At 40.4% G+C, this 22,132-nt stretch overlaps 1 protein-coding gene across 1 annotated transcript in view; it reads left to right on the top strand.

The window, feature by feature from the left end:
* The window catches only part of LOC126482216 (tubulin alpha-8 chain-like), a 137,759-nt gene extending 115,837 nt beyond the window's left edge, over nt 1-21,922 (top strand). The window contains exons 5-6 of the mRNA XM_050106194.1: nt 21,339-21,650; nt 21,733-21,922. Of these exons, the coding sequence (XP_049962151.1) occupies nt 21,339-21,629 (291 nt within the window). The 3' untranslated portion in view covers nt 21,630-21,650; nt 21,733-21,922. The remainder of the gene's footprint in view (nt 1-21,338; nt 21,651-21,732) is intronic.
* The last annotated feature ends 210 nt before the right edge of the window (nt 21,923-22,132 follow it).

Here is a 22,132-nt window from a genome sequence, read left to right as displayed (position 1 = left end):
TCCCTGAGTGGGGAAAATCTCCGACCCAGCTGGGAATCGAACCCGGGCCCTTAGGATTTACATTCTGTCGTGCTGACCACTCAGCTACCAGGGTTGGATATTGATGAAGATGAGATGAAATGATAAAGCTAACATATACATCCAATCCCTGAGTGATGAAAATCTTCGACCCTGCTGGGAACGGAACTGGGGCCCCATGATCTAGAGGCAGCAACACTAACCAGTGGACCAGGAGCTGTGGACATATAAAAAGTGCCAGTCACTAAATTGATTGGCAATCCTCTGCAGGTCACAGTCATCTGATGTTGCAACCTTTCTACAGATCCACAGCAAAATAGCATCACAGAGCCTAAAAGGATATCCAATAGGCCAAAATACGTATTGTTGACAGTAATAATGTTGTCCTGAAATTATCTTTACATTTGCTGATTTCATCCCATAAAGAACCATGTATTCATTGGCTAGAAATTCAGTCACATCTATAATCTGCTATCGGTAAGCTTGCATTTGGTTGCTAAGCAACAGTTGGAATTGTATCAAATGTTTTTTGAAATCGACAACACATATTTCAACAACAAAGGCAAAAAACTAGAAAAATCTCTTTCACAGCATACAAAACATAAGCTAGGATGGATATGGCATCTCCTAGCTGTCACACATACTTAGCTGTGATATAGCACATCTCTACAAATTAATTCATTTTTATAATCAGCCAAATATTGGAACACGTGAGGCAATACTGACCTTAGGACTTATCTTAGAAGAAAGATTAAGGAAAGGCAAACCTACATTTCTAGCATTTGTAGACTTCGAGAAAGCATTTGACAATGTTGACTGGAATACTCTCTTTCAAATTCTAAAGATGGCCGGGGTAAAATACAGGGAGCGAAAGGCTATTTACAATTTGTACAGAAACCAGATGGCAGTTATAAGAGTCAAGGGGCATGAAAGGGAAGCAGTGGTTGGGAAGGGAGTGAGACAGGGTTGTAGCCTCTCCCCAATGTTATTCAATCTGTATATTGAGCAAGCAGTAAAGGAAACAAAAGAAAAATTTGGAGTAGGTATTAAAATCCATGGAGAAGAAATCAAAACTTTGAGGTTTGCCGATGACATTGTAATTCTGTCAGAGACATCAAAGGACTTGGAAGAGCAGCTGAACGGAATGGACAGTATCTTGAAAGGAGGATATAAGATGAATATCAACAAAAGCAAAATGAGGATAATGGAATGTAGTTGAATTAAGTTGGGTGATGCTGAGGGAATTAGATTAGGAAATGGGACACTTAAAGTAGTAAAGGAGTTTTGCTATTTGGGGAGCAAAATAACTGATGATGGTCGAAGTAGAGAAGATATAAAATGTAGACTGGCAATGGCAAGGAAAGCGTTTCTGAAGAAGAGAAATTTGTTAACATCGAGTATAGATTTAAGTGTCAGGAAGTCGTTTCTGAAAGTATTCGTATGGAGTGTAGCCATGTATGGAAGTGAAACATGGACGATAAATAGTTTGGACAGGAAGAGAATAGAAGCTTTCGAAATGTGGTGCTACAGAATAATGCTGAAGATTAGATGGGTAGATCACGTAACTAATGAGGAGGTATTGAATAGAATTTGGGAGAAGAGGAGTTTGTGGCACAACTTGACGAGAAGAAGGGACCGGTTGGTAGGACATGTTCTGAGGCATCAAGTGATCACAAATTTAGCATTGGAGGGCGGCGTGGAGGGTAAAAATCGTAGAGCGAGACCAAGAGATGAATACACTAAGCAGATTCAGAAAGATGTAGGTTGCAGTAGGTACTGGGAGATGAAGGAACTTGCACGGGATAGGGTAGCATGGAGAGCTGAATCAAACCAATCTCAGGACTGAAGACCACAACAACAACAACAACATAATCAGCCTGTATAATGCATGAGTGAGACTTATTCAGGAACCTGGAAGGCTCATTGGCAGGGACTGATTACACACTGTTCGTAATTATAAACAGAGTTTTCATAAATTTGGACCAAATTTGATGTTTGACCTTGAACTTTGGTGATAGTGATCTTGACATTACATCATACTCCCCTCCCCTTCTTGCACCTTAGTCATAGGTGTATTGATTGAATGAATACAGAATGATGTAAGAGGTACTAGTGTAACCTACAGTGTATGACACAATGTGTGCTTATATTGTTTGGTGATTCAATACATATCTGTTTCAATGATAAAGTTTTCCTAATCAAAGAAACGCGCAATTAATTTCCTCACACTGCACAGTCTGTGTGGCAGGTAGCAGTGTGGTTCCAGTGGGGACGGCACACACCACTCTGACACGCGCAGTGACAACAAGCCCAGTGGGCCTTAATGTGAGGGTGACACAATGCTGCACCGGCAACTGCAGTGGGAGTGGTACTGCACTGCAGTCAGTTGGTGTGGTGGGGTGTGCTGTGGTATGGGGGCAGGGAAAGTGGTAATGTGTGAGTGCATAGGCAGGTAACATATCGTGGGTAGTGCACTGTGCACTCCACCTGCATGGTGTACTGTGCAACGTCCTGTCTCAGTGCTGTGGGTATAAGGTGCTGTTGCCCTGCTTTGGTAGGCTGGGCCACACAGCACCACGGGCGCATGCACCAACATTGTGGTGGTGGTGACCGCTCTCTCGACACCATTGGCGCAGCAATGCTGCCTGGTGATTTGGGCACGGTGGATGAGGACGGGTCAGGTGACAGCGACAGGGTGGCGGGCATCGGCAGCAGCTCTGCTGGAGTGGATGATGGCGGTGTGAACAGCAGGGCAGCTCTTACCCTGGGGTTCCACAGCCTGCCACTTGGGTCAACATTGTTGGCCAAGGTGCCATCACTGTTGCTCGATGCCTCATAACTCTCAATGGGCCAGTGGTGTGCAAGGTCTTTGTGGGTCAAGGGTGTATGCCAGCCTCAGACGATCAGTGGAGATTGTGCTGGTGGCACCTTGGAGACACGTGGAGAGCACCTTGGTATTGTGTGAGAGTATGAGGTGCAGGCCCAGATATTGTCGATGGAGTAGCAGTTGGCATGCATCCACCCTGAGCATCACATGAGTACGTATGCCGAGGTTCTGGTATGGCTGGTGCTTGCCGTGTTGCCTGGTGGGAGGCAGTGCATGCAGCTGTATAATTGAGTTGTGGAGTTGCTGCATGAAGCCCAAAATGCAGGTTGTGGTCAGCAGGGTGTGTGGCTTGATGAGGTCACCTGGGACAGTGAGCGGCTGCTCATAAATGAGCTTGGCTGCAGATGTGCACATATCAACTTTGTGTGCTACCCGTAAACCTAAGATGACTATAGGCAAAACGGCAGACCAAGTTTCAGGGTGGGTTTAAGTGTAACTTTTGAAGACATGTGAAACTGCTTCATCATGCCACTGGCAGCAGGGTGTTAGCACCACCATGTCCTAAAGTGCACATGTATGCCGCCAGTTTCTGCTATGATCTTAAGGGAACAAGACAGGAACTGCTATCCACGGTCCCTGGTGACATGGTGGAAGCACCCAAAATGTGAGCCCCGCATGTTTATAAAGGCCTAGGTCACTTTGCCTATGATTATGTCAGATAGCGGACAGCTTCTTCCCAACTGATGAATCTGTCGATGACAGTAAAGAGAGACTGGTAGCCATTGGATGATGGCGGGGGAACGTACAACATCCTTATGCATGTGCAAGAAGTGATGATCCACTGAGCGGAAAGAGCTAATAGTCATGCTCGTGCCTGCCATCTTTTGAACCCTGTCACAGGATGCAGGTGTGGGCCCAGTTGGTGCAGTTGCACTGGGTACTGGGCCAAATGAAACACTCCTTAATAAGCACAGCAGATGCATGGACACTAGGTTGAGCCAGGCCATGCAGGTATTTGAAGGCCTCCTTTCCAAAGTCCTGGGAGAAGGGAGAGCCAAACTGCGCTTCAAGGGGGCACCAATGTCAAACTTGACAGGTTTGTGGATGCCTGGTATCCCTCACCGTTGCAGGCCATATTTTCATCATTGCACAATTGCAGGAGCTCAGGTTGTATGTTTTGATGCCAGCCAACTACTGCACATCTGTAGTAAACTGTACAATATATTCTTGCTGTGGGAACTGATGGGGTGATATCTGCATGCCCTGCTTGCAACTGACACCTTTTGTCAGGGGCCAGTGTCAGTAAAAACTGTAAAGTGGTGCTCCTCCACAAATGGGAAGAAGTACTTAAATGCCTCATACACAGCTAGGAGCTCTCAGTCGTATGTTTCACAATGCTGCTGTGGCTCTGTGAGCTTTGCTGAGAGAAATGCCAGAGGCTGCCAAGTCTCCTTGATGTGTTGCTGCAGGATTGCTCCTATGGCAGAATGGCTGGTGCTGGTAATAGTTGCAAGTGAGGTGTTTGGGTAGTGTTAGGCTAGGTGCGTGGTTTGCAAGGAATCATAATACAAATTGCTCAAAGCTGTATGACATTTATACCATTCAGGAAACAAGCCTGTTGCCTTTTGTGCAATTGCCCTGGAGTGTGGGCATGAGTGGCTCTTGCATGCTCTCAGCTTTCTTCAGTTGGCACCTAAAGAAATTCACCATTCTGAGGTACCTGCAGCATTCCTTGTATGTAGTGGGATACGGGAACTTAAATACAGCCCAGACCTCTCACCGAGGGGGCAGGAGCCTGCAGACAGTAGTCTGTGCCCCCAAGAAGTCAGTCTCTGGAACACTGAAAACACACTTCTCGAGGTTGATAATGATACCTGCCTTCTTGAGGCAAGATAATACCTCCAGGAGACAACAACAGCGATCTGAGAGGTTGTGTGGTAAATCAGGATATTATCCAAGTAGGTGAAATGTACCAAAATGCAGAGGAAGACATTGTCAAGGGAAGCCCTGCCACATCTGGGCAGCATTTCAGAGCCAGAATGGCATGAAAACACTCTTGAAGAGGCCAAAAGATGTAATAATGGCCATCTTTCCCATGTCCTTGGGGGCAACCTGTTCTGCGTAAATGCTTTTGTGCAGTTCACTTTGCTAAAAATGGTTACATGACACAGGTCTGAAATGACCTTAACTAGGACAGGTCACAAGGGTCAGCACACAAGACTGCAGAGTGGAGGGGGTTTGCCCAGTGACAGCAATATTACTGACAGTTTCAATTATAATAAAAATTTAATTTATACAGATTTTTATCAGTTACTATATGGGCCCAAATTAAGCAATTTTTTTTAGTGACAAAGAAACAACAAGAAACGTACAGGCTCACATCATATTATTTAAGAAATGGGCCACAACAGTCACTTAATTACTGATTATCCAACAAAGATTTAACTCACATTGATATTGCCTGGAACTTTAGTGCAAACACTAATTCAAATAAGGTAAAATATTTTTAAAAATGGGCTACATGATTCATAGAATTACTAATTAGCCACATGAAATCTGTCCAGAACCATTTAAATAAAATTTTGTATTTTAAAAAAGATGCATCACAGCACCCATTCAAATTATTAACTACTAAGCAAATAGTTGGCCAACACGAAAATTCATCAAGAACAGTTTGAATGAAAATTTTGTATTTAAGAAAATTCCATCACAGCACTCTTTCAAATTTATTTATGAAGTGTAAACTAGGCCCAAAATTTTACTCTTACCAATCATACAAATAAAATGAAATGTGTTTCAGAAATGACACACAAATTCAATAAAATTATTAGTTGCAGTTTTACAGTTTTGTTTTTCGACTCTTGGCAGACCAACAGGATATCACTTGGCTGTTCCAGACATTGGCATCTTCGCAGCTGAGATAGTGACTGTTAGACTTGCAGTCAACCATGACCGTGGTAAGCTGCAGGAAATGCTAGCCTGTTAAATCGGAGATGGCTTATGCCAACAGATTGTACTGAGCTTCAACAGACTAAAATTCTAAATTAACAGTTTGTAAATTACAAGACCAAACAATTTCAAGTTGAGGGAATAAAGGCCAATTCAGCTCAAAGGGACCATAATTACGTTCCTTGTTTAGTTTATACGAGCAGCACCTTTATAGTAATCAGCAGTCTTCAGAATTAAAGTTATACTACAAGGAATGAGAAATTTTAAACAAGCTCAGGTGAATACATTCATCTCTGAATGTTAACAATGGCTACAAAACTTGGTGTTGTAATATCAGTCTTATAAGAGACTGCAAGCAGCCTCATAGTCACCATCATATAACATTTCCACCATAAATAATAGTCCACTCTCAAAAACAATGCCTGTATCAAGAGCCAGCTCATTATGGCACTATGTGAATCCTTATCCTCAAGCTCTACTGGGTCTTCAAAAGGAGTACCAGAAGTTCGCACTTACACACACAAAACATGCTCTTATCAGCCAAATGCCTCACTGTATTCAAAAGCTGGAACTGGCCACCTGCGATCCAGGGAAGTCTTGGATGGAAAGGCAGAACATGAAGGCCGTCAGTCCTCCCTCCTGTCCGCCAGTGATATTGGCATACAAACAAAAGCTAACACAAAGGCTGTAACTGACTGAAAGCAGCACAGTGTGTCTCCCTGGCTCAGCGCATTTGATCTCCCGCATTGGCTGAAACTCCAGAAAGGACCTTCCTTCACAGTGCAGAACACATCTGCCAGCAGTCTCACTTACTTTGCCACTTTTCGTACCTTCCACATCCTCTTTCAAGCTGCTACAACCTCCTTTCCAGCTGAACTCCAACAAAGAACCCAAACAAACTAGCGAACAGAACCTTCATTTGACTGCCACAGTTAAAAGTCAATGCCACAGCTGCTAAAAAGTGGAACAGAGTAATGATCAGGCACCATCCTAGAATTTAGAGCCTGAACGTCCCTCAACAGGGACCACATACCACCTGTTTTTTGGTCAGAGGCCCATGGGCTCTTAGAGGAGCAAGGCAAGACTGCAGTGATCAATGTTCTGATCTCAGCCTACACAGCTCTCCGTTTGTCTGATGGAAGGGGGTGGGGCCAGCAACAAACTGGCTGTCCCTGCATCATGGCAAGAGGGGAAATGTGGCAAGGAGGTCATTGAAAGGTCCAGATAGGAGAGCTGTTTGATTGAGCAAAGGGTAGTGAAGCAGGATTGACACAGGATGGAATTGTGGGAGGTGGCAGTTTGCCAGCTCAAAGAGGAGTCTGCAGTGGAAAATAAAATTGGTCGGCACCAAGGATGGGTCCATAATGTCACATGTTAAAAGTCTGTGGGAAATCTCCATCAACGCCTAGGTTGATGGATCTGGGTAGAAGCAGTAGGTTGTGATTTCTGAACTGTTGGCTGCAGTGAAGAATAGTGGAGAAGTTCGATGGCAGCCAGTAGAGGATAATGACTGGTGGGAATAGATGGTAAGGTCAAAAAAAAAGTAGGAAGGGTGCTGAGGAGCGTGTTTTATCAAGATAACACACGAACAGGCCCTGTGAAATCATGGAGCAGCTGGGCACACGTATTGCATGTTGCTGTCAGTGTTTGGGGCCCACACACACAGTGCACAGCAGTTTTCAGCAACTTCATTGAAACACTCATGATTACCATCAATATTCATCAGCCCCACTTGTTCCCAATCTGTCATCTACTACTCAGGAGAGGGTGGGCAGTGCATGGAACGGGTGTGCACACTCCAGGGCAATGGTGAGTATGCCCACCTTACTGATAATTGTAGCAATTATCTCTGCCATATCTGTGGTGGATTCGTGGCCCCTAGGCTGCAGGAGATGATGCAGGCTGTATGAGTGGGATGGTCAGGCAAGTGAGCATTGTGATGCTGCATGATGGCGATGATGGTGCAAGGGTCGAAGGCCTAAAAAACACTATCAATAGTGGCAGCCACTGTGGTGTCGGCACTAAGAAAATCTTGCACAGGTAATGCTGTGTGTACTGCAGCTTGCAAATGAGCACACCAAGTTGCAATCAGCAATCTGTTGGGAAGCGTTGCTGGCTTGGCCAGTGTGCAGAGGTGCAGGAGGAACTGCATATCTGAACACTCCCCTGATGAGAACAACGTGCTCGTGGGCTGTAACATTGATGCGGCAAGGTACTCTGTTAGCCAGGCTTGCAGGCCCTGAATTTGCCAGATTGCGAGCGGTTGGTGATAATGTCAGGTTCAGTCTGTGCAACAGGAAATGCAAACTGCATTGAATCATTTGATATAGACAAGCCTGCCAGTATTGCCTCTGCAGAAGGTAACCACAGTCATGGATCGCCTATGTTGAATGGAGGCAAGTATATAGCAGCATGGGAATGCTTAGGGATGAGAGGGGCTGTGTGTGTCTGAGAAGTGACAGCTTCTGCGAACAATCTCAGGGAAGCCCGGAAGCCATCCATGTGTGTCTGCAGGTTGGATGGGGGGGCTGGGGAGGGGGGGTGGGTGAGGGGGTTGTGCTGTCAATAGGGACTGAAACCACTTGGAACAGTGTTCCAGTATAGTTTTTCACCATGACACACTGCTCCCTTCATTAGCATTGGCCAGGTGGAGAGTTTGGGAAAGCTGTGCGATGCTTGTGACCCAGTGTGGCAAGCGGTAGCTGGGTAATTGAGAAGCATGACACTGACAATTGCTTGGTGCAGTCAGCCATGAATAGGTGCAGGCTCAGGAGGGGAAAAGAGGGGCGGGGGTTGGAGGGCAGCCTGGGTTACCTGTGTGGGAAATACATTCCTCACTGTCTTGATACACATGAACTCAACTTGGGCTGTGCACTGGTGCACACAGGACTCTGGGTCTGCAGAATGAAATATTACTGTGACAAAGAAATGTTCTCATGATTCCTTTACTGGAAATGGACACAACTATATATAACATACTAATGCCCTCCCCCCCTCTCTCTGTCCATCTCCTCCTCCTCCCCCCTCACTGTCCTCCTCCCCCATCCCGAAAAATTTCTCTCCATCTCCTCCTCACCCCTCTCTCTGTCCATCTACTCCTTCCCCTTCTCTCTGTCTGGTTTCTTCACCTCCCCCCCTCTGTCCATGTCCACAATTGGGAAATGAAGCCCTTAAAACGAATGTGTAAATTGGCTGGGATCATTAATATAAGGGGTACAGAAAAGACGTCTCCAGCTGCTGTATCTTGAGGATAGTACCTTAAATGACAGTTTTCTCATGTTTTTCATCTGCGAACAGGTAGCACTACAAAGTTTCAGATGATTCAGATTCCACAGTACATTAGTATTCTCATAATAAGTCGATAAGCGATAAATACAACATTCATCTTTCCTCCAAAAACTGAATGTAGCAAAGAAAACAAAACAGCACATTGTTGTGTACACAGTTTTTATTTGAAATTATGTATGAGGAGATATGTGGAAGAAACAATCTGTCTAAAGGTTTAAATGCCCCGATATCTAATTTAAACCCCTTGAGAAAGAAAGTGCTGTGCTATGGAAATGTGTAATTTCTTTTCCTGTGCTGAGAAAATGTGTGGATTCATTTTCTTTCTTGCAGTTGGTTTTAACAAAAAATCTGTACATTGTTGTTTAAAAAATACAGGATTTTTCAAAAAGAATATATGTACTTTGAACATATAAATTTATTAAACTGTAAGACATACTTTGAAACTTGGGACACATATTTACAAATCTCTCAAGTTTAGATTACAGACATTCATTATGTCTTCCACCAGCAATAAGAACAACATCACATAAATCCTTGAATTCTTCACATTCTCCATCATTACTGTTATGGCAGTATGGATCCAGTTCTTCAAATCTTCTAGGCCCCATGATAGTGTTGGTGCAAAAACATTGTTTTCAGTGACACTCCAAAGGAAGAAGTCACAAGGCATCAAATCCAGTGACCATGGAAGCAAGCTGAGGAGTGTTAAGTCACAGGCTGTTTGATGGTCAGTCTAATGGTTCAGTAGAGTTTCCTTCAGATATTCCCATATTTTCTGAAGTCAGCGAGCGGGTGCCCCATCTTGTTGAACAACGAAAAAATGAAGTTGTCCTTGTGCTGCCTTTGAAACAACCAGGTTTGTAATGCAGGAACATACTCATGACCATTAACGATCTTTCCATCGAAGAAGAATGGGAAAAGATGGGTTGTATAGCACACTAAACGCATTGACTTTGGGTTAGTGTCGTACATGTTCAGTGTGTGCATGACAGTTCTGTAGTCCCCAGATTTGAGCTTTTTTCCCCAAAAACAAAGGTGTACAGTCGCTTCATCACTGAACTTGATGCTTTGTGCAAAAGTGAAAAGTGTTGTCATTATCAATAGCATTCTGAAACTCGTCAGAAAATGCCACATGTTTGTATTTGTCATTATGACATAGAACCTGTAAAAACTGTAACTTTTAAAGCTTCATAACCAAGCAACATCTCAAAACATGCCAAATTTTCAGTTGTAACTCCTGTCTCACACGACAAGTTGATTTTGTAGTACTAAGTTGGAAATCTGTTTTATTTCATGCAACATTTTCTTTGGAAACTGGAGGGCAGGCAAGTCTCTTTCCTTTACATACCCATCCTGTTTTTACAAACTGTTGATACCATCTGCAAATGTTCCATCTGTTCAGAATTACACTTCACAAACTTGGGAACACAAAATGATTTTTCCCACGAAGTAGCCATTTTGCAACAAGTAAAGCTAACCAAGCAAACAGAAGGCAATCAGCATTTAGTGGCAATGAATATTCCTCCAGTAACCAGACAGTGACACAGCAATAGATAGTTTTCACAGCATAATACTTTGTAATATGTATATTTGTATATAGTGATGGGAGATTTCAATGCACAGGTAGGCAAAGACAGAAGGGATTTGAACAAGTATTGGGATGTTTTGGATATGGAAGGGGAAAGACTCCTGGATTTGTGCCAGTGGAATGGAATGAAAATAGCGAACAGCTGATTTATGAAGAGAGAAAGTCATGTTATCACCAGATACAGTTGGGATGGAAGAACCAAGAGTGTAATTGATTATATTCTAGTAGATAGGGAATGGGGAGAGATAGTAACAAATGTGAAGGTAATTCCAAGTGTGAGTGCAGATGGAGACCATAGATTACTGGCAGGACAATGGAAAATGAATCAGTTTGTGAAAAACAGACAACAGAAGAAAGTGATGAGGATACGGGATTGGAAACTGAAGGAGAGTGAAAGTACTGAGGAGTATAGAGAATTAATAACACAAAAATTTCCAAAAGAAGTTTTCTGTGATATAGAAAAAGAATAGAGTTTATTCAAAGACACTTCAGTCGAGGCAGCACAAAAAGTATGTGGTAGAACATCTGGAAAGGAAAAAGTAAGACAGACAAGTTGGTAGGATGATACCACAATCCAAGCAGTAAGAAGAAAAAATGGATTGTGGAGAAAGTAGTGGAAAACTAAAAATGATGAGGATCATAAAAGATATATAGAGGAAAAGAAGAAATGCAAAGAAATAGTGGAAACAACAAAGAAAAAGTCATGGGAAGAGTTTACCAAAATACTTGAAGAAGATGTGTAGAGCAATAAGAAAATGTTCTATAAAATGATGAAAAATAAAAGAAAGGTTTCTGAAGTACCAGTAAAGATGGAAACAGAGGATGGTACTGTGATTGAAGATCCAGGGAATATTAAAGATCTCTGGAAAGAACATTTTAAGAAACTATTAAACACTGAGGAGCAGGTACATGAGGAAACAACAAATAATGGAGAAACTGAGAGAAGTTGCATGGGAAGAAATGGAAATAGCTGGGAAGAAGATGAATGGGGGGAAGCCCCAGGACCTGATTAAGTATCAATGGTTGTGATGAGAGCAGCAGGTCCAGTGGAAATGCAGTGGCTGTACAGAGTATTGTCATGTGTGTGGAGACGATTGGAGGAGACATTGTTCCCATCTTCAAAAAAGGCAATAAAAGACTTTGTAAGAACTACAGAGGAATAACCCTTATGAGTCATACAGCCAAGATTTTTGAAAGAAATTTACCAAATTGAATAAGTGAAAAGACAGAAAAGAAGCTGAGTGAAGAACAGCATGGGTTTAGGAAAGGAAGAAGCACGATCAACCTGATATTTTCTACCTATCAACTGGTAGAAAAAAGTTGGGAGTATAACAAAAGGGTGGTAATTGTTTTTATATACATCAAAAAGACATGTGACTCAGTTAACAGGGAAAGAATCTGGGAAGAAATGAAGAAGACAGGTATATAAGGTAGATACATTAATGTAATACAGACAATGTACAGAGGACACAATTGTAGAATTAGAACACCATTGGGAAACTCTGAATACTTCAAAATAAGACAAGGACTTAAACAAGGAAGTATTCTGTCTCCTGCACTTTTTAATGTTGTGATGGAGGGAATGAATAGGACAGTTAAAGATATACTAACAGAAAAATACAGATGATTTTTGCAGATGATATGGTAATATGGGCGATAAAGAGGTAGATGTACAGTTACAACTTGATCTGTGGAAGGAAGTAATGAAAAGGTATGGATTAAAAATAAATAAAGATAAGAGTGAAGTAATGGTATTTGGAAGAGACAAAGGGATCAACGAGAATATTGGTTCAAATGACTCTGAGCACTACGGGACTTAACTTCTGAGGTCATCAGTCCCCTAGAAATTAGAACTACTTAAACCTAACTAACCTAAGGACATCACGCACATCCATACCCGAGGCAGGATTCGAACCTGCGACTGTAGTGGTCGCGCAGTTCCAGACTGTAACGCCTAGAACCGCTCGACCACCCTGGCTGGCAACGAGAATATTACTTTGAATGGAGAACCCCTCAAAGTGGTAGACAGTTTCACTTATTTAGGGAGTGAAATATTTAGTGATGGAAGAATAACCAACAAAATTAATAGGAGGTTACAGGAGGGAAGCAATTTCTACCAAACAATAAAACACCTGATTTGGAATAAGGAAGTTTCAGAAAAACCAGAACTCCTTAAGTCTAAGAGTTATTACTTCCCTATTGTCACCTATGGAGGAGAAACATGGACAATGACAGAAAGGGACTGGAACAGACTGCAACTAGGGGAAATGAAATTTCTCAGAGCAGTTAAGGGAAAAACAGGAATGGACAGAGTAAGGAATGTAGACATTAGAAAGGGCCTTAAAACAAGAAAGTATGAGAGAAGAAATAAAAAAACGAGATTAAGATGGTACGGGCATGTTAAGAGGATGCATGGGCAGAGACTTCCCAAAATTATGGAAGAACTAAAGATGGATCAAAAAGACCTAGACAGCACCCAAGAACACAGTGGAAAACAGGAGTGAGAATATCAGTGCAAAGGAGAAATGTGACCTGGCAGCAAGTGGAGAAAGAAAAGTGGTGGGAGGACTGAGCCAGTGGAGAGGTCTCGTCAGCACGTAGACCTGGCAATAGCTGGAGCAGGATCCGGATACAACAACAACAATACTTTGTAATACATATACTCTTTTTGAAACACCCTTTATGTAGTCAGTGTCCATCTGAGTGTTAGTGTGGAGTATCATGTAACAATACGACATAAAATGGTCAGAACTATTCATGATTTTCGCTAACATTGTTTCATGTACTTACGTATACTTAAAAAGTGTACAGCCAATGTTTGAATGCTTATTAGAGCATCAGGTAAAAATCTGAAGAACTTTTCTAGATTTTTGCTTGCATCATTTCCCCAATATGTCTCATTTATTTATTCATTTACCATATATATTTAAAAAATATGTAGCCTGTGTCCACCCAGAAATTTATTAGAGTACCTTGTAAAAATAAGAAATAAATGGGTGAAAAACATCTCAAGATTTTTATTACCAATGTTTCCCATTTATGTATTACATACATATTTATGTACGATATACATTAAAAGATATGTAGCTTATGTTCATATAAATGTTTCTTAGAGAATTGTCTAAAAATTTGAAGTAAATCAGCCAAGAACTTTTTGGGCTTTCTGATAATGTTTGCTCTTTGTGTACTACCTATACATACACAGAGCCTATGTCTGTCCAAATTTTTATGAGAGCATCGTGTAAAATTTTCAAATAAATTGGTCAACAACTTTTTGAGATCTTTGCTAACAACATTTCCCTTTTATGTATTACATATATATTATTATTATTATTGTTGGCGAATTTTCCCTAAAAGGAAATCGTTAAGCTTATGACTTTGAAGGCTTGTTCTTCTTGTCCTTCCAGTACTCCTTCATTCTCTTGGAGAGGGCCTCTTTTCTCTCCTCAGACCATTCTTGTTTGGTCCGCTGTTTTAGCGCTTCTGACTTTACTTCCCAATTGTCTATGTGTTTTCGGAAGGTGCTTCTGTCTGTGGTGTTTGTGGTGCCAATTGCTTGTAGGTCTTTTCGGACTCCTTCCATCCAGGGTGTCGAGACTTTAAGTGTCTTGATGTGTTCTAGAATTTTCTTGGTGAGTCTTGTTTCAGGGAGTCTATCTAAATGTCCGTAGAATTTAAGGCGCCTTTTTCTCATATCGTTCTCGATGTTCGAATATGCTTCTACTGTAGAGTTCTTCTGTAGTCTGTAGCCATCTGGTGTGTGTCTTCCTCCTAAAATTTTCCTCATGATTTTGCGTTCTTCTTTTTTGATTTCTTCAATTTTGATTTTCCTGTTGAGTGCTAGTGTTTCGCTGGCATACAGTACGGCGGGTTTGATCACTGTGTTATAGTGTCTGATCTTGGTGTTTCTGGAAATGCATTGTTTGTTGTAGACGTTTCGTACCATGCCTAGTGATTTCCGTGTCTTCTGTTGTCTGTCTTCGTAAGCCAGTTTCTCTGTTCCGGTCGGTTCGATGATTTCGCCTAGGTATCTGAAGTGTGTGACCCCTTTAATTTTGCCGTACTTTGTTGTGATGTCGTTGCCTTCTCTTGTTAGGACTTGCGTTTTTTCAAAAGAGATTTGTAGGCCGACTTTCTCGGCGCATTCTTTCAGGATTTCGATCTGTGTTTTTGCTGATGTTGGGTCATAGGTCAGTATCGCTAGGTCATCTGCGAATGCTAGGTAAGGGATTTCCAGTCTTTTCCTTCCTAATGTGACTGGTCTCCAGGTGTTTTGTCTCCTGACTTCAGCTTCCCATTTGCTCATTACTTTGTCCAGGATGATGTTGAACAATAGCGGGGATAGTCCATCTCCTTGTCTTAGGCCAGTGTGGATTTCAAAGGGGTCCGAGATTTCGCCCATGAATTTGACTTTGGATTTTGTATTGGTTAGTGTCTGTTCGATTAGTCTTCGGGTCTTTTGGTCTAGGCCTTTTTCTCTGAGGATTTGGATGAGGGACTTTCTGTCGATCGAGTCGTAAGCCTTTTTGAAGTCGACGAAAGTGCAGATGATTTTTTTGGGACTTGTCATGTGGGATTTTATGATTGATTTCAGGTTGAAGATTTGTTCGGGGCAGGCTCTGTTGGGTCTGAAACCCGCTTGGTATTCCGAGATGGCTGGTTCCAGTTGTCCTTGCGTTCTGGTGAGACGGCAGGTTGATAGAATTTTGTAGATGACCGGTAGCAGGGAAATTCCTCTATAATTGTTTGTGTCTGTCCTGTCACCTTTCTTGTGTAGCGGGTGAATGAGTGCGGTCTTCCAGTCGTCAGGTATGATTTCGGTTGTCCAGGTGTTCTGTATGATTTGTGTGATTTCATTTAGCGAGTTTGGTCCTAGGTTCTTCAGCAGTTCTGCCGTTATTCCGTCTTCACCGGCTGCCTTGTTGTTTTTCAGTTTCTTTATGCAGTGGAGGATTTCTTCTTTTGTTGGTGATGGTGAGTCTTCCGGTGCGTTGGCCGGTTCTCGGGGTTCGAAGGTTGAGTTAGGTTCCGGGCAAATTAGTAATTTTGAAAAGTACTTCGCGAGCTCTTCACAGTTTTCTTTGTTGGTAAGTGCCAGTTTTCCGTCTTCTTTTCTGAAGCAGAGGTTCTGTGGTGAGTATCCTTTGACTTGGTTGGCGAACGTCCTGTAGAAATCTCGTGTGTTGAAATTTCTGAAGTCCTCTTCGATGGAGTTTAGCTGATCGTTTACGTATTTGCGTTTCTCTTGTCTTATCGTTTTCGATGTTTGTCTTTGAAATTCATAGAAGTTGTCCTGTGTTTCTTGTGTTTTGTTGCTGTTGTAGTTTGTGAAAGCTGTTCTTCGATTTTGTAGGGCGATTTCGCAGGTAGTGTTCCACCAAGGGTGCCTGGGTTTTCTATATATTTATATACCATACATATTTAAATAGCATGTCTGCTTGTGTCTGTGTATGCGCGGATGGATATGAGTGTGTGTGCGAGTGTATACCTGTCCTTTTTTCCCCATAAGGTAAGTCTTTCCGCTCCCGGGATTGGAATGACTCCTTACCCTCTCCCTTAAAACCCACATCCTTTCGTCTTTCCCTCTCCTTCCCTCTTTCCTGATGAGGCAACAGTTTGTTGCGAAAGCTTGAATTTTGTGTGTATATTTGTGTTTGTTTGTGTGTCTATCGACGTGCCAGCGCTTTCGTTTGGTAAGTCACATCATCTTTGTTTTTAGGTATATTTTTCCCATGTGGAATGTTTCCCTCTATTAATTCATATCATTAAATGGTAACTTATTATACTAGCATAGATATAGATTTTTTTATACATCAAATAAATTCAAATATCTGAAGTAAATCAATAAAGAATTTTACTAACCACATATATTTCTTAAAGAGCAGCATATGTCCGACTGCTTTTTTATTAGAATAATGTGTAAAAAAGTTAAGTAATTTCAAGATTTTTGTTAACAACCTTTCCCATTTATGTAATGTAGATATATTTATATACCATATGTATTTAAAAAATGTGTAGCCTATGTCTGTCCAAACATTTATTATAGTATCATGTAAAAATATGAAGTAAATGACTCAAGAACTTTTCAAGGTTTTTAGTAACAGTGTTAAACTACAACTTGTCTTAGAACTTTTTGAGGTTTTTGGTAACAATATTAAACTAGAACTTGTCTTTATATAGTAGTATAGAAAGTAGGATTACATAGGATAAAGTATTAACTTGATCTGTACACAAAAAACACTACTTCTCTTCTCATGGATACTATTATTCACATGGAACTGGATCTGGTGTGCATACCAAAGTGAAATTAAATACTTGCTTGAAGATGTCCATATAACCGTATGTGTGGTTATATGGGGCTGTCTGTACTTGTCTTAAAGAGGGCAGATGCCAAACCACAAGTAACTCACGGTGGGTGACACACAGTTGCTGCTCACAGTTTGAGGCACTGTTTATTACAGACAAACCCATTGATAAGGCACTAAGCAATCTATAGCTTGTGAACAAGCATGTGATCTATGTACTGTATGATAAATACACCAACAAATAGTTACAATCAGACTGGCCACAAGCATTATTATCATGAAAACAAAACACTATCATGCACTTGTAATACTAAAGGAAGTGGACAAAGTGACCATGGATGAATTTACACTAAGCTTAATCATGCACAACACAAGCAATACAATTAAATATTCTCACTACAGAGGTGAGGAAAATGGCACACCATCTGTGAGGGTACATTTACAGACTAATACTGTAACATGTGAGACACACAGTAGACAGACAGATAAAAGGACAAGCCATGTATGAATTTACTCTATAATAATTACAATGTGAGCAAGGCAATATGATTAAATCCTCTCACTAACATGGAGAAGGAAATTACTGATTAGTACTGTAAGGACAGTGCACATGCGCATTCCTTTGATAATATGAGTGACAAGACCGACAGGGTCCGTCAGACCTTAGACATTAACATTTGGGATTCTGTGAAGCAGAGAGCTGCAAAAATGAAGCTGCTTGGCAGTGCATAAGGATCAATCACAAAACTTGGTCTTTAAGCACTCTGTCACTATCTCTTTATAATGCTTCCATATGTCAGCAATTACAGTTTGGCCCAAGCGGGCAGTTCTGACTCACCAGCATTGTCTTCACTTCACTCTTACCTATCTGGATCATTGTTATGGCAAACTGTCAAATGTTCATTCTTCTAATACAAATTGCTCTGGAATTAGGATTCAGTAAATATTATCTTGTTTGAACAAAGATGCCAGTCACCCAGCATCAATATGGAAAGTGCCTTTCTGTAAAAATCCCAAACTGCAGCAAAGAAATGCATGGCAGAGAGAGATTCCAACTCTTGGGTCCACTTTTGCTCGTGTCCCAATCTGACATTGAGCAACATGTCATCTGCTGCTGAATGTTGCAATAGACGGATGGCAGTTACATACACACAGTAGTGCATCGCCACAATGTGGTACCAACTTCTATTCCCGAGCTGAATTTGTTAACTGCCTTATCTACGGAGAATGCCATACAAAGCCTCACAAATGAAGTTCTGGCAGAACTAAACAAGATAAATTATCCTGCTGAAATATTTTATGATCTTCCCAAAGCTTTTGATTGTGTTGAGAACAAAACTTTACTTGGCTAAGTAAAATATTAATGGCATTTATGACATCCTTACTGCCATGGACAGAGATCTTACTTTGATTACAGAAAATAATGTGTCACGTTTGCAGACTGTATTACAGGAAACAAACTAACCTCAAAGTGGGAAACATAACATGTGGAGTCACACAAGAGTTGGTATTGGATCTGCTCTCATTATTAACATACATAAATGGTTTTCAAATGACTTTAAAGTAATGTTTGCTGGTGTCACAAATATACTAATCAAGGGTCCAAAATCAGGTTTACTAAACAGTCTCGATGGTAAGTGAATAGGCTTCTGACTTGATAACACCAAACAGTTTGTCTTAACCTAAGATAGACTTATTATGCAGTTTCATACATGTAAAGAAGTCCCACTAGTATCAGGAATATGACTTAATGATCACACAGAAAATTAAATAGTTTTATGGGCACAACTGGACTACACATTAAAAGTTAATCATCATATGCATAAATTACTCAAGGAGCTCATTTTGGCACATTTAGGTGTTAGAATCATCTCTGAATGAATGTGCAGACCTGTATACAAGGGTGTTGATTTAATTTACATATTTTCAGTCCCTATGCTTTTATAAAATAAACCTATGGGTAATACAGCTTAAGTAAGCGTTTATTCAACTGTAAGTGTACCGGTACTGTGTAAAGTGGATAACTGAACAACTTGCAGAGGCCTCTTTAATGAGCTTGGAACTCTTCCACTAACTTTCCGGTACATCTACTCCTTAACAGTTTTTGTTGCCGATTGTAAAATCAAATGCAGCTGAACTATGATTTTCACAATCACAATACAAGACACACAAATAATTTTCATGTTGACATTGCTTCCTTGACTATGGTTCAAAGTAGATTTGTGTGTTCTGGTGCAAAGGCATTCAGTAGGTTCCCATGTAACATAAAACAAGGAATTAGGAGTCCCTGATAATTCAAAACAAAATTAAAATCGCACCTCATGGACCATTCTTACAAATTATCTAGATTGAAGAATTGGAAATTCCTTTAGCTAAAGGCAGTTGGAATTGTTTCTATAACTGCGTGAGAGATAGTAGTTTATTGTAAATAGGTATCTGTTACACACGTATGTAACTATTCACTTTTGAAGGTATGAAAGTAATCAGATAAGTGCGAAGCTACCAGTAGAAGATTAACAACAGCAATTTGATGTAATTGAAGCAGCTATTTACAGACTGGCATATTTTCTTACAATTTATTAAGTTAAATTTATCTGGCACAAACACATTTAGTATTAAGAAATATAATGATAATTTATTCTTAATACCTTGACAGATTTAGAAACTTAAGAGATGCTTCTCTTTTGTAAATGTATCTTTTGAATCATTTGATATCCCTTAAGGTTCCCCTTGACGTGATCTGTGTAAAGAGATGAATGAATTAATGAGATCTCATAACCTTTTATACTTTATTTTGACTTTCATTTCAATCAGTATCATATTCAATGTTGATCACACAACATATTTACTTCTATGTTGTAAACTAACTGTACTTTTAATAGAATCACAACCCGAGAAATCTTTGCTCATTTGTTGGATATGATGTTGCCATATCTTTTATTTCCACATCATCAAGCTAAATAAGAAAACATACCATGTCTTGTGTTTTTCAAGTTAGCCAAAGTATTTTTGAGTATCCAACCAGGTTCACAGTTCCATTTTTATGCAAAGTACAGCATGTCTCGCTAAGTAGTTCATAAGTTTGCAGTTGTATACAGTTGTACTTTGGTGACATGAAGCTTGCCCCATATATTATCCTTTAGCAAACTGTATGGGTTTACTCAAGGTTCAGTAAGTCTTTCATTAGTAAATCTCCACATATCCCACCTCAACTCAGTTCATTACCAAACCCGCTACACTATGTCTGGTGTACATCTGCAATGTAGATTATTGTTCTGATTTCAGTAACCATAACTGGTAATGACTGTGTGAAAATTCTTTCTTCATGGATCCCTGAAGTTAAAACCAAAAAGTCTCAAGTGATGTGAACAAGGTAGTGATGCAACTGACACAGATCAGTGTATTCACCAACTTGGTAATCGATCACTGATAGACCATTGACTTTATTAAGGTATTGTGGCAGTGTGCAAACTTGTTGAAATGTTACATCCTCATCTACATGTGTGATTAAAAAGTTTTTCAGATCTGGGATTTATTGCAATAAATTTAGATGCAACTGCTACATAAAGTCATTATTGAAGCACAAAATATTTTCCAGCTCTGAGTCATCACAATAAATTTGTATACAGCTTCAAAGTTAAGTCATTATTGAAGCATCTTATATTTTTGTATTGTTGGTGAGACCATTAACCTGCTTGGTCACCCAAAATTATATCATCTATACACTCATTTACTCCTGATCTTAAATAATTTGTCTTAATGCTCTCTGGTACTGCATTAGTTTCAAAAATTAACCATCCGCATTGCAGTACATCATACATTTAGATTGGAATGGTATACTGTCCTGTACTTGGCAAACCAGTGTTCTACAATGAGAGAAATAAAGCTTTACAAGCAATAATGAAAACTGAAACTTCCTGGCAGATTAAAACTGTGTGCCCGACCGAGACTCGAACTCGGGACCTTTGCCTTTGCAAAGGTCCCAAGTTCGAGTCTCGGTCGGGCACACAGTTTTAATCTGCCAGGAAGTTTCATATCAGTGCACACTACGCTGCAGAGTGAAAATCTCACTCTGGAAATAATGAAAACTGTCTCTAACTTTACATCATAGCAACTGAATTCAAATTTTGTCATTGTATTCTTCATTTTTATGTTCACCATATTGTTATCCTATTTTTGTGGCCATATTTATATTAATTGCCTGGGATCACAATGAAGTCTTTTTACATCATTTTCCTCCAGTAACACGCACAAAATGAAAAACTCTAAAACCTTGTAAACTTTAATGATTAGGTCACAATATGAATGATTAATTTTACTCAAAAGGACTCATTAATAAATATACTTTTGTTTGCTTTGCAAGGTTGGAATAAACTACCAGCCCCCAACTGAAGTGCCTGGTGGGGATTTGGCTAAAGTGCATCGTGCTGTGTCAATGCTAAGCAACACAACAGCCATTCAAGAAGCGTGGGAGAAACTTGACAGAAAATTTGACTTGATGTATGAAAAACGTGCCTTTGTACATTGGTACACACGAGAGGGTATGGAAGAAATGGAATTCTCTGAAGCCCGTGAAGACCTGGCTGCTCTTGAAAAGGACTATGAAGAGATTGCAGTTGACACTGAACCCACACCTGTTGACAGTGAATACTAACTTTTCCACATAAAAAGTATGGTAAGTGCAAGAAATAGTGAAATAATGCATTATAATTTTGCAAATACACCCAAGTTCTCTCATATTGATGTCCCTCTTACAGATGCTGCAAAGAGATCCTGACAAATATAATCAGAGTGTACAAACAAAAGAAATGTGGGCTTTACACAAAGATCTGTGCGTGCTTCCATCATACTGCATCAGGTTAGGTGTAATAGCACAATATCACAGGCTGTCTAGATCTGCAAGCATTCCACCCATACTTTCTCCCAGATTTACTGAAAGTCTTATTCCTGTATGCCATTAGTCATGTTTGGCTCATTTACCTTTTTCTTGTACTTATACTGTGGAGAGGTGAGACGGAATAAAAACTTTTATCTACATTTTTTGGCAGAAGGTTGAAAAGAAACTGTGTTTTTGAGTGGTGATTTTGTGTCCTCTTTTTTCATATTAAATCATTAAAGTATATTTGACTTGTAAATTTTGTGTTTTGTGAAATACAA

This window comes from Schistocerca serialis, chromosome 5, assembly GCF_023864345.2.
Source record: "Schistocerca serialis cubense isolate TAMUIC-IGC-003099 chromosome 5, iqSchSeri2.2, whole genome shotgun sequence".
Classification (NCBI taxonomy): Eukaryota; Metazoa; Arthropoda; class Insecta; order Orthoptera; family Acrididae; genus Schistocerca; species Schistocerca serialis.
Note: the sequence above shows the minus strand (reverse complement) of the source record. Positions and strands in the feature narration are given on the sequence as shown.